The sequence below is a fragment of the Primulina huaijiensis genome, chromosome 13 (assembly GCF_012295235.1).
Source record: "Primulina huaijiensis isolate GDHJ02 chromosome 13, ASM1229523v2, whole genome shotgun sequence".
Taxonomy (NCBI): Eukaryota; Viridiplantae; Streptophyta; class Magnoliopsida; order Lamiales; family Gesneriaceae; genus Primulina; species Primulina huaijiensis.
Window position 1 is genome coordinate 18,921,491 of NC_133318.1, and position 13,227 is coordinate 18,934,717.

The 13,227-nt window shown below is 34.6% G+C and overlaps 3 protein-coding genes across 3 annotated transcripts; 1 reads left to right on the top strand and 2 right to left on the bottom strand.

Moving 5' to 3' along the window:
• Positions 1–931: 931 nt before the first annotated feature.
• Positions 932–4,981, top strand: LOC140991507 (magnesium transporter MRS2-3). The gene is made up of 6 exons (XM_073461485.1): positions 932–1,439; positions 1,946–2,182; positions 2,266–2,394; positions 3,041–3,192; positions 3,629–3,872; positions 4,473–4,981. Exons 1-6 carry the CDS (start codon positions 990–992, stop codon positions 4,758–4,760), a joined length of 1,500 nt encoding a protein of 499 aa, XP_073317586.1. The 5' UTR covers positions 932–989; the 3' UTR covers positions 4,761–4,981.
• A 1,323-nt stretch (positions 4,982–6,304) lies between these two features.
• LOC140991637 (small ribosomal subunit protein eS17-like) lies at positions 6,305–6,994 on the bottom strand. Its single transcript, XM_073461717.1, has one exon. The coding sequence runs from the start codon at positions 6,900–6,902 to the stop codon at positions 6,474–6,476; it is 429 nt and encodes a 142-aa protein (XP_073317818.1). The 5' UTR covers positions 6,903–6,994; the 3' UTR covers positions 6,305–6,473.
• A 3,896-nt stretch (positions 6,995–10,890) lies between these two features.
• On the bottom strand, positions 10,891–12,335 carry LOC140991064 (secoisolariciresinol dehydrogenase-like). Its single transcript, XM_073460973.1, has 2 exons — positions 12,170–12,335; positions 10,891–11,950 (listed from the first exon to the last, which is right to left on the bottom strand). Exons 1-2 carry the CDS (start codon positions 12,205–12,207, stop codon positions 11,134–11,136), a joined length of 855 nt encoding a protein of 284 aa, XP_073317074.1. The 5' UTR covers positions 12,208–12,335; the 3' UTR covers positions 10,891–11,133.
• Positions 12,336–13,227: the final 892 nt, after the last annotated feature.

The window sequence follows — 13,227 nt, forward strand, 5'->3', positions numbered from 1 at the left end:
CACATATGAAAAGCCTTTTCTACTATCAAGTGTTGAGTCTGCAGACTCTTCCAGTTTCTACCGCTGCTACAGAACGATCATTCTCAGTTATGAATATTATCAAAAATAGGTTTTGGAGCAACATGGATGATGATTTTCTCTCGGATGTATTGATGATATTTATTGAAAAAGAAATTGTTAAAAATATTTGTATAGATTTTATTATTGAAGACTTTGAAAACGTTAAAGAAAAGTCGAATTCTTTTTAGTTATAATTTTTTTTGTTAAAAACATACTGTTTATGTTTAGTTGAATATAATCGATGGAATTTCTGTCTTTCCTCTTACAATATTTTGTCCGTATTTTATAAGCGCCTCTATAGAGTCGAAATCCTAGATCCGCCCCTGATTATAGGTGATAATAAAATATTTAGGTAATTTATATATATCAAATCTTCCAACATATATGAGGATGAAAACAGAAAATATGAAATCATATCATCCTTAATCATTTGCTTCCTATCATAGAGTAATGAATTATATAGAATAATAAATTCCCAAAAAATGTGATACTACATTCTAAGTTAAAATTATTGTAATATTTAAGAAAACATTTTTTAAAATTTTGCATTTTATTTTTGAGAGAAATGATATTTCTTATAATATAAACACAATCTTTCTGTATTTGATTGACCATCTCATGTTGTATTTTATGATTAATTTATTGTGAGACGAATTGATATTATTTATATATAATATTAAAAGTAATATTTTTTATATAAAATATTTTAAGCAATTCAATTAAAAAAAACTTTTTAGATCGTGGGTTGTAACTCGATTCCTGTGTTACAAAGTTGATTTGTAAAAAGATAAAATTGAAAAGTAATAAATTAAAAAGGGCTAAAAATAGATTTCAAAACACATAAATCATACGCGACCAGTAAAATCTAGCACAAATACCGTGTTTTAATCACAATCCATCAAAGAAAGTCAAACCTCGGAGAATAAACCATGAGGGGCACTCCGCCGCCACCAAAACCGCCAGTTCCGTCGCAAGCGGAGGAAGACGGCTCGGGCGAACCCCTCCTCAGATCAGCCCCCGGAATAGGAGGTGGAGGCGTGGGAATCGGAGTAGGGATTCGGAAGAAGGCTGTTGGGGTGAGGGCGTGGCTTTTGCTGGAATCTAACGGCCAGGCCCAGGTGGTGGAGGCAGGAAAACATGCTATCATGAAGCGGACCGGTCTCCCCGCGCGTGATCTCCGAATACTTGATCCCCTGTTGTCGTACCCGTCCACGGTTCTGGGTCGTGAGCGAGCTATCGTCATTAATTTGGAGCATATAAAGGCAATCATTACGGCGCAAGAAGTTCTATTGCTTAATTCTAAAGACCCCTCTGTTAGTCCTTTTGTCGATGAGCTTCAGAGGAGATTATTGCGTCATCACCAGGCTATCAAGTCTCAGGTTCCCTTTCTCCCCCATATCTAATTCATCATGTATGTAGGCATTTAAAGTTTCATGTTTGGCATTTTGAAGAATTTATGATGCTACAATTTGTTTTGATTGAACGTAAATAAACATATTATCTGTTGGGATTGAAATAATTGAATCATAATGGACATCAAGCAAATTCTTTCGTGAGATATTTTCCTAGTTTAGAATGTATTGGTGTTTAAGCTAAGGGCGGGCAAGTGTGTGCAACAAGTTTAAACGAAAAGAAGTGTGCTTATGTTAAAATGGAAGTGACCCTCTGATAGGTTGATACTGTCTTTGACTAAATTCTTAGATTTGCTCCCGCAGTCTTTTGCTTGTGGTTTCCTGTCTCCTGTTATGGGCTTGGTTCATTTATCTTTGAATGATTAGCATGTGTTGTGAAATGGGGACTTGCTCCATTTAAATTTCTGATTTGATACATAAAGAATTATGGAAGATTTATATTTGTATGATGATATGGTGTGGTGGTGATTAAGGAATCTGGGGATGGTGAGAATGCGGACTGGACAAGTTTGTATGATTTGGAAGGGCCTCAATCCAGGCCTATAAGTCCTCAGAATATTTCGAAGAACTTCCCAATCAAGGATGAATCGGGGAAAGTCGATGGGAGAGAACCATCTTTGGAAAACCGAGATGGGCCAAAGCTTTTGCCCTTTGAGTTTGTTGCTTTGGAGGCATGCCTAGAAGCGGCATGCGGTAGCTTGGATAATGAGGTTTGAAACTTCAATTCAAATGCTTTAATTCTAAATATTGATTCTTTTTTCTCGTTTGTTCTTATAATTTTTCTTTTTTGTAGGCAAGGACATTGGAACAAGAAGCACATCCAGCCTTGGATAAATTAACTTCAAAAATCAGTACTCTCAATTTGGAACGTGTACGGCAAATTAAGAGCCGCTTGGTTGCTATTACTGGACGTGTTCAAAAGGTTTAGCGTTTTGATGTTCTCCCATCTTAAAATTTTCTTTATTATTAGCTATCATTGATCCTTTTGGTAAATGTTTTGCTGAATTTATTTATTCTGACGTCTTGGTAGTCAATACTTTTTACTTGATGAAACATGATTCACGATCCTTCCTTGCTAGTTGACCTTTCTTTTTTGTATGCTTTAAACTACGATCATCCAAAATTTAAGGCTGAGAGCATCATAAATGAAACAGCAGTAGCTGATGTGACTTTTCACTTTTTGTATAATCGAAAACTTAGAACCCTTCTCTAATCACAGAGTGACATTATTACTTAGATGCTTGTAATTTTTTCTAATGAATTAAATCATCTTTTTTCTCCATTCATCATCTATTGTAGCTGCTGTGCAGTGCTGAATATTTAGTCTAAATTGGTTTCAAGCACTTGTTTGATATCTTCATACTTTAACTTCTCTGAGTGTCTTGCCTATATATTTCTTGCATGCTTTAAACCAATTTTATCTATTACAAACTGAAATTGGAGAACCTTTCTTTTGAGAAATTATTTGTTTGCTGAATCTTGCTGATTTATTGATATGCTGCGTAATAGTGGTGAACGAAAGCATGTTTCATTTTTCTTTGAACTAGAGATTGTAATATGTACACCAGGTAAGGGATGAGCTAGAGCATTTGCTAGATGATGATGATGATATGGCAGAGATGTATTTAACAGAAAAATTGCAGCTTGAAAATACATCTGTCTCTTCCATAAACGAGCAAGATGTTATTGATGAAGAAGTTAACTCAGATGTGGATGATAGGCAAGTGAAGCTGGTATTGTTTTGATAAGATTCATTTGGATGGAGAGTATTTCTTAAGAAAAACTATTTTTTTTTTAAAAAGAACAAATAATTTATTAAAAGGTGGGGTTCGGTTGGGTTTGTAATTTTAAAGAGCCAAAATCAAGAAGTTAGAAAAGGTGGATTTTGTAGCTTTTCCTTTAGCTTCGCTTGAAAATATTTGAAAACTCTATTTTTCGTTATCATATCCAAGCATAGAACTTTCTAGTATGTTTTTTGATTCACCAATTTAAAAAGTTCCCACATGATAAATACATTTGAGGTTAAGTTCTACTGTAAGACCGTGTCCAAACTCTCCATAATACACATGAGATGTTTCAAATTACCAAATATGGAATTTGCTGTTTAGTTTGTTACTTGAAAGGTACACTTACAGCTCTGCTCTCGCGTTCTTCAGGAATCCAGCTGAAATCTTAGCCGAGGGGAATGAAAATTCCATTGTTTCTGATGGCGATCTTCAGCAGATAGACAACCGCCATGCTCAGTTTTATGGTGGCAATAATGCTCTTAGCAGAGGCAGCCATGGTACCCACACAAGTACACATAGTGCTATAACCAAGAACCTTGATGTAGAGGAGCTCGAGATGCTGTTAGAGGCATACTTTGTTCAGATTGATGGTACACTGAACAAGTTATCCACGGTATGTTACTCATCTTTTTTTCATAATATATATTGATTTTACCTTTATTGTACCGAAAAGACTTTGTTCGGTCCCTCATTTCCTTTCCTTTACGACTATTGCCTCCTGGATCGGAGTTTGGGTTCTGAGTTGTTACCTGGGTGATATTCTGTCAGTGTATTAATGACAATTATGTTGCCATTTTTTGTGTGAATCACTTGATTGGAGGAATATAATCGTTTTGGAACTTAATGACTGAAATTTTGATCGAAATTTGCTCAAGGGTTGCCATGGTGGTCCAGTTGGCATATATCATGGAAAACTCAAGGGGTTGTTTCCTTCTTGCTTAGTCGAAATTTTTCCTTTCCAAAAATTTTGCGATCTTTTCGCCTAAAAAATTGGTTACTCTATATTGGGTTGTAAATTGTAATAATTGCCTGGACTGTATATGACTAATAATAGAAATGTGGCGTTTAGATCGTTATACCATCTAAAAGATGTGTTATCTTGTACTACCAGCTATTGTTTTTATACATTGTCAAATGCTTGGTCATATGTTTTCACATAAAGAGATTGTCTCCTAACATTACCTTATACTCACGTCTCAATGTTTTTCCAAAGCTGAGGGAGTATGTCGATGACACAGAAGATTACATCAATATTATGTTGGATGACAAGCAAAATCATCTGCTTCAAATGGGGGTGATGCTGACTACAGCAACGCTTGTGGTGAGTGCTTTTGTTGTCGTGGCCGGGATTTTTGGCATGAACATCAACATCGAACTGTTCAACGATGAAATACATGGAATGAATCGATTTCTTTGGACCGTTGGAGGGAGTTCTATTGGCACTCTTTTCTTGTATGTGATTGCCATTGCCTGGTGTAAACACAGACGATTGCTAGAATAGTACAAGTCCTTGGAATGAGTTTCATCTGTTTGTATCATTTAGCTTGTGACCGCAGAAACTGTTATTTCTGTTTTTTTTTCTTGTTAATGTTATTTTTAGGGAATATTTTAAATATTTTGAATGCTTCAAATGTAATGAAGTATATATAGAGTAAAATGGGAGTATGTTTTATCTTTATTTTTAATTACATCTATTAAATCCAACTACACATATCTTTTTAACTTCTTGATGTGCTTAATATTTGCAATATGGATCTATATAATTTTAATTTATTGTTTGAAATTTCATATTTGGACGGAAGCTTAAGTCCAGCTTGGATAAAAATATTAGAGCTCGAGTGGGAAGCCCCTGATTCTCTGTTCACAAGGTTCCTTTCTTCTGAAGTCTTGGACTCCAAAAAGAAGCACCTGTGTGTCTCACTCACATAAAGGTCATAACAATTATACACGAACGCAAATTCGAGAATAGAAACACAAGGCACACACGACATATGAATAGAGCCGTCATAATGGGTTGGGTCCATCGGGTTGATCTACTTTGCCACCCAATTCATCTAAAGACGGGCCCACGTGAGCCAGTGGGTCGAGAGGATTTTTTTGAATCATAAAGTAATGTATTTTTTGTGCTAATAACTCTAGCTTAACATATAAAAAGAGTGAAATCAAGATTAAGATTTTTCTATAATTTTTTATTTATGAAATAATCAAATTTAATTAATTATACATATATATTTTGGATTTGCTGGCCCGCAGTTAGATAACACTAAAGACATATATACATGTATATTTGAAAATTAATAAATAAATTAACAATTAACAGGACACCAAAACCGGTTTAAACCGATCAATAAATAAATTAACAATTAACAGGACACCAAAACCAGTTTAAACCGATCTGGAAACAATCGGATCCGGTCGGGCATCATGCCTAAAAACAAATCCCCTCTCCTCCCCACGACGAAATAGGAAAAACTTGTCGACATGCCTAACCAGAACTTGTCTCCTAAAATCAACTTCTACCAAAGACCACTGAACACCTCTTTGTTTATACACAACCCTACGGGAATCTCAAAATTGAACATGATCCCCAATATCGTGTTTCTGGGTCAAACAAACTAGTGGCATTTGTTAAACTTCACAATTTCTTTTCGAACGAGAACCACATTACAATTCGGTCGAGTAGTTCGGGTCGATTCCAATCAATTTTTATACAAGTCTGAAAGAAAAGCCGCTTGTTGATTTGGGATCTTAGCAATAATAGAGATGAAGTACGATATACTCCCAGTTGAATTAGACATAAACCCAGCAGTCAAATGACCCAATGCTCTACCGCATAGAATCAGTTTAAAATTTGCTAACTTTGCTGTAAATTATTGATATCACTTCAAATATTTAATCAACATTCATTCAAGTTAAGATTCAAGATCAAGGGTAACACAAAAAATCCAACTACTCACCACCAATACCAGAAGAGTGGCAAACAACATCAGCTTACGAACTTTAGATTTGCACTAAGAACTTGTAAATTGTCTTAAGATGACGATGTGCGAATGCTCAAACAAGATAAAAACATAATCAATTCAACCGATGTCTCAAAATTTTCTTCAACATGCATAAAAATAAATTTAAAGGCATCATCTTCAACAAAACTAAGAAGAATGCAATATCAAATATCATCCATCGCGACATATTAAACCAAAATAATGCTCATCTGTTAGTATCGTCGGCCACCGCCACGGCCATAATTCATCGGCGGAGCAGTATTAATAGGCCCTTGATCTTCCCTGAGCACGACACCTGGCATCTCCTTCATGCCCATAGACTCCAACAGGTCAACAGTCTCCTGGTCCACCTCTATGCGGTCGACCTTAATAGCAGACTCATCGGGAACGAAATCCATGCGGCGCTCGCGTTCCTCTTCCTGCAGCTTGAGCGATATCCCGCGGACGGATCCCTTCTGGATCCTCTTCATCAAATGGGTAGAGAAACCGGCGATCTTGTTGCGCAGACGTTTGGAAGGGATTATAGCAACCTCTTCGAGAATCTTCTTGTTGGTGTGGAAGTCCAGAGTCATCTTGGAATAGTAACGCTCGATCACTTGTCGGGAAGATTTCTTGACAGTTTTCGTTCGGACGCGGCCCATGCTGTTGCTTGTGTTCGCGGCTGCGCCGGAGTATCGAAGAGGTGGTAGACTAATGCAGGCTTCTAGGTTTTGCGGAAATGTGCAATTGGAAAGTGAAATAAACGCAATCTTAATTAATTATGAAATTTTGGGCCCAAATTAATCCTGTCCACAGTTTGGGCTTACCGATCTATGGGCCCAGTGGACTAGATTTTAGGGCTTCAATCAAAATTCCAACTTCTCATTTCTTCAAGTTTTATTTCTTTTTTACGCCATATTACATTACAAGGCCTGTGTAACTGGGCCAGAAGCCTGAAAATGGGGCATTGTTGATGAAAATGCTGGATTAAACCGGACTTGATAAATTTGTTCCGTATCCATTTCAAATAACCCATCGGATTTAACATTGACGTTAGGTTCAGTTCAAATCCGTACCCGAAAGACTGATTCCAAATTGACCCGGTCCGATGAGCATCTTTAATTTTAGACTCGTTGTATAATTATTTATATGCCGATATATCTTCTCAAACTACAAAAAATACTATATTTTTATTTAATAGAAAAACATTATTTATGCCAAAAAATCATAAAAACTTATTTTAATACATTTTTAACTCATCTTTATCATACCCCAATAATATCCTTTTTATATCTTCGATCCATTCTAAAAAAATTAAATAATCATCATCATACTATATATAAAAATTATACTAAGATACGATATAATTAGCATGTGAATTGTCTAAATATTTCATAATTTAAGAATAAAATTTAATAGATCGAGGAAGATTATTTTTCTCGTAATATAAAATATTGAGTAAATTATATTTTGTATTTATATATATAAAAATTGTTGAGTTAAGCGTATATGATTGAGAGTAATATTAATATGGGCGACCTCTTGAGAAGTTCTCGTACATCAAGCTCCCGACGTTTCGTCGGTTGATCTGATTGGCTAGGTGAGTCGTAAAAGAGTGGCATCAGATCTTAACAGATAATATTATCTCTGCTTGAGGACATGATCGGCAGTAGGAAAAGAGTAAGACTAATCTATAAAGGATATGAGACAACATCAACAGATAGTCATGCACATCTCCGGACTCATGGACCTAACATCTCAACTCATTAGTATCCAAGTATGTGCACTATCACGAGTATACTAAAATAAATTTGCATCTTGGCTAACAACTATATTTTTGGACAAGAAACATTTGATCCTAACAATTGATTTTCAGAGCGATGTCATCAGCTCAAATCACTCAAGAAGCATATTTCTATATTTATTAGACAGAGAATCTTACGCTAAGCGTGCATGAGTGAAAATAGTAATGACATGAATGACATTCTGAGAAGTTCTCGTACGTCAAACTGCTAACATTGCACCGCTTTATATGGTTGGCTAGGTGAATCGTAAAAAAATGACGTCAGACCTTAACGAGTAATAATGTTTCTAGGACAGAGCTGACAGTATGGAAAAGATAAAACTGATATATAAGATAAATGAGACAACACCAATAAATAGACATACACATCACCAGATTCATTAGCCTAACAATTCAACACATTAACACCTAAGTATGTCCACTATACACTATCACAAGTATAAAAAAATAAAAATACGTCTTGCTTCCATCTATAACTTTTGACCTTACTATAAACATTTGATCTAACATAAATTTATAGAGATTTTATCCACTATAATATTTAGTCCAAAAATTGACAATGATGTCCCTTCACCGACTCTCTTTGATGTTGAATATTCTTTTTATTTTAAAGAAAAAAGAATATTGAATTTTCCTAAACATCAATATAAAAGCATTAACATAACACCCACCATCTCATTAAAATTTGAGATCTACATGTCACATATATTTTATATTAACAGATTCATTTTCTCATGTTGGTTTTAACATTAGCCCTTATTTTTGTGGGTTTTACTGTCCATCATCAACTTTTATTCTTATTTTATATTAAATAAATATATTATCAACTTATTCACACCTTTTAAATACTAATATAAATTTTATTTTATTTTACGAATGTAATTTATTTAAAATTAAAATTCTATTATAAATTTGAAAATGAATGAATACATAAGAAAAAGCACACTTTCATACAACTAAAACAACATATAAATCACTCCAAAGAACAAAATATAAATTATTTAATTTATTTTTTAAATGACTCCAAAAAATAACACATAAATTATTTAATATATTTTTTAAAATAATATTCAGATTCTTAATTTTTTATAAAAAAAAAACATTTAAATGTTGGAATGGTGGGAGGGCCACAAGCTGTCAGACTCTCACTTGCCTTGCAATAATATCGAGTCCGTGTGCCCCGCAAGCCACAAAATGAGAAGTGTTTGAAAAATAACTTTAACGTGTTCTTGATTACGTGGACTTTATTAACACCAAAATGCTCCGACAATATTAATGTTGTGCACATGGTCGAATGAATCATAAGGTGATATTTTTTATACTTTTTTTATTTCACATAATTCTATATCTTCATTTGTATCTGTACAAATTGGATTAAGACATTTGAAATAATTGGTTTTAATTCACTTCGTTGATTTGTTTGAATAAATTTAATTTATACATAAAAATTCTTGTGCGACGGTCTCACGGATCAATTTCGTGGGTCGAATATCTTATTTGAGTCATTTATGAAAAAGTATTACTTTTTATGCTAAGAGTATTACTTTTTATTGTTAATATCGGTAGGGTTGACCCGTCTCACAAATAAATATTCATGCTCTAATTTATATATGTTTCAAATTCACTTCTTGTGAACATTTTTTAATCGTTGTGGTAAACTTGAAATAAATATCTATATGAGTGTCATTCGATATCTTTTATTAAATTTGAAAATTTACTAATCTCTTTCTTGAAGTATTTTCTACTATCGTAAAATAAATTCCACGTTTTTAATTTCCAAATTAAAAATATATATTTTATCTAATATAACCTACGGTTTCTTTTAAATTTTCGATTTCACTTATTTTAATAAATGTAAAAGTTGTTTTTTTCTTAATCATTTATTCTACACTTCTCCTCTCTCAGCCCATACAAGCTATAACTATTAAACCCCGACTCCAAACCCAAGTCATATGATTCTTTTCTAAAATAAATAAAATTGGCTTTGGTTCAAGTGAAGATATGATAAATGATGTTGATGATACCTAAAATTTTTATGAGTCTGATATGGTAAGCTTGATCTTCAAACCTTCAATGTTTGAACCGGGACTAATGGATTGATGTCAATCTACACAGATGAGTAATAGTTAGGGGTGTATTTTTTTTTATTTTTTTTCACCAAAGACTTGAAAAAATCACCCCCTCTCCCTTTGTCCTCTTGTAAAGGCACTTATCAGTATATCTGAAGTAACCGAGGGAACATCAATGACCATCTTGTTGAACCTCTTAATGAACTTTCGTAAACTCTCATGGTCTTGCTGTTTGATATCGAACAAATTCGGGTTGTTATTGAATGCTTATTACTGCTTGTTTGGTGGAGAAAGGCTCTGTCGAAGTCTTGAAAAGTTTTGATGTTGCCTAACCTAATTGTGTTTAACCATCGGTAGGCCATCCTGACCAAAGTGGTTCACAAGATCCTACACTCCATCGGATTGGAGTACTGATGTAGTAATGCAGCATTCTCAAACTGAGCTATGTGTTCTTACGGATCTCCTATGCCGTCGTATTCTCCGACATTGAGAAATTTAAAATTTTGAGACAATTCAGCATCAAGTATCTTGAAGGAGAAAGGAATCCTCTGTGCTAGAGGGGGCGGGGGTGCGTTTCTTTTCTATATAAGAAGTTCCATATCCTCTCTTGATCTTCATATCTCCTGCGTCTCGGCTTCATGATAATGATGTAACTCTAATATTTTAAACCATATAACAGTTCAAAACCACATTTTGATAGCTCAACTCAAATAAAACATATCACAATATAGAAAGCACTGTGTGTAAACTGTGTTTAAGATCCACATGTTGGTTAAATAGGTTTTGTAACCAAAAATTCTATAACTTTCACTTGAACAATCATATATTTAAAGAACAATTACATGCCGCGGATCAAAACATTGGTCGTGATAATAATAATCAATAGGTGTTATTATAAACTAGAAAATTACATATCTCTTCGCATAATTTCCACATATATTTGATTATAATAAAAAATTCTTTTATTGATAATCTTATCCTCACCAAAGAGCCATAGAATGGGTATTTTATTTTATATAATCATCCAAATCTTTCTGCATATAAACAGCAATCAACATGCTTGGTGATCTGCATGGCAGCTGAATTAGTAATCACCATGCCCCCATCTATAAACAAATTATGTCCACTCACGTACTTGGACTCGTCACTCGCAAGAAACAGCGCCCCGTTCGCAACATCATCCACCCTTAGCACGGTCCCTTTAAGATTCGCCGCCTCACCCATAGCTCGCTCCAGTTCTTCATCCTCCACCCTCAAAATCTTCTTCGCCAGAGGCGTCGCCATTCCATAAGGTGACAAACAGTTCACCCTTATCCCAAAATCTCCCAATTCCACCGCCAAGTTCTTCGTAAGCCCCACCACCGCATGCTTCGAGCTTGTGTACGCATGAGAGGCAGCTCCTCCGATCCCCGAGCACAGGCTTGACATCGATATGATGCTGCCACGGCGCGCTGGGACCATGACTCGAGCCGCGTGCTTCATGCTGAGGAAAACGCCTGTGATGTTGGTGCTCAGGACGCGTTCACAGTCAGACTTTTCGTTGTCGGTGATTCGGGACTTGAGTGAGTCACAGATTCCAGCGCTGTTGAATACGATGTCGAGTTTTCTGTAGGTCGAGATGGCAGTGTCGACGGCAGTTCTAAGGTGATCTTCGTTTGTTACGTCGCAGTGTATGTAGGTTGAGTTCGAAGGGTCAATGGATTTGACGACAGAGTGGCCTAATTCGTCTTGGACATCAGCGACGATGACTTTGGCGCCATGTTTGGAGAAGAGCTTGGCTGTGCATTCACCGATGCCAGTGGCTCCACCTGTTATCAGGGCTACTTTTCCTTCTAGCCTATTTAAAATGGCATGGCAACAAATGAATTGTGTGATATTACCAAGAAATCAATTCTCGAAAGAAACTTCAGACATCAACTATAGGAAAAATAAAGATACAATTAAGCACAGTACGTACTCCGGTCAATATTGCAGCAATTTTTTTTTTTTTTTAAATTAACTTGCTATGCTAAGGGAGCTGATTTCAAAATGTATAAAGGTAGCCATATATGTTTACCTTCTTGCAATTAGAGGAAGAACCGAAGCCGTTGTCATGTCTGTCGGATAGGAAAAAGGAGTGCAGAAATCGAATTATTGACGCCTTGTGGCAAAATTTATGGAGAAAATTTACAAAGAATAGTAATCTTGTAACATTGTTTCACATATCTATTTTCATAAAACAGATGGATCCAATTTATGTTTGTGAAAAAGAAATAATATTTTTGACATAAAACAAAATAATTTTTTTATAAGTAGAGTCGGATGGAGTCGTAGATTCATCTCATAAAATTGTGATTTTTTAGCCACCTCAATGCAGACTTGATTATCATATTTTTACATAAAATCAAATGATACACCTATTGCGACAAATATGATTTCGTTGAATTCACATGAATTGTTTCCCGAACGGATTGCTTTTGGAATGATTGGTAAAATTTACATGAAATTAAATTCAAATACAACCACTTTTCTTACCAAATATTTTTCGAATTTCGGTTGATTCTCGTAAGATTTCAACTACTTTTTTTTTTTTTTACATTGGTGCTCATGCCATATAATCAAGTGTGTTCTACACAACAACTTAGCAAGTTCGTTTTGTTTTGAAATTGCACAGTAACTATTTTCATGTAAAAATTCTTTTCATGTATGTGGAATTTAAAATATTAATTACAACTTCATTTAAATTTTTAAAATTAGTATGATTTGATTCTAATATATTTCTTCAACGAGCTGTCCTTTAAAGTCAAACAAATACAACTAACAATCAAATCTAGTATGTCATGTGACATTATTAAGCTAGCAATAATATTCAGCAATTGTTTTTTATCCAACGTAATGTTGAGGAAATTCATACCATAGATAAACTCGTGCTTTCTTATAAGATCGAACGCTTGTTATTTTATCGAAAACTATAATTGGTGGTAATTATGTCAAATCTTTTAAATTATATAACAGCTCAAGTACTACGTTTCGATTATTTTAGTCAGCAGAGACAATTATGACACTCAACAATCTCCATCTCAATAATTACATTCTTTGCAATTAATGAGAATCGAACCCATGATTTTGACTTTG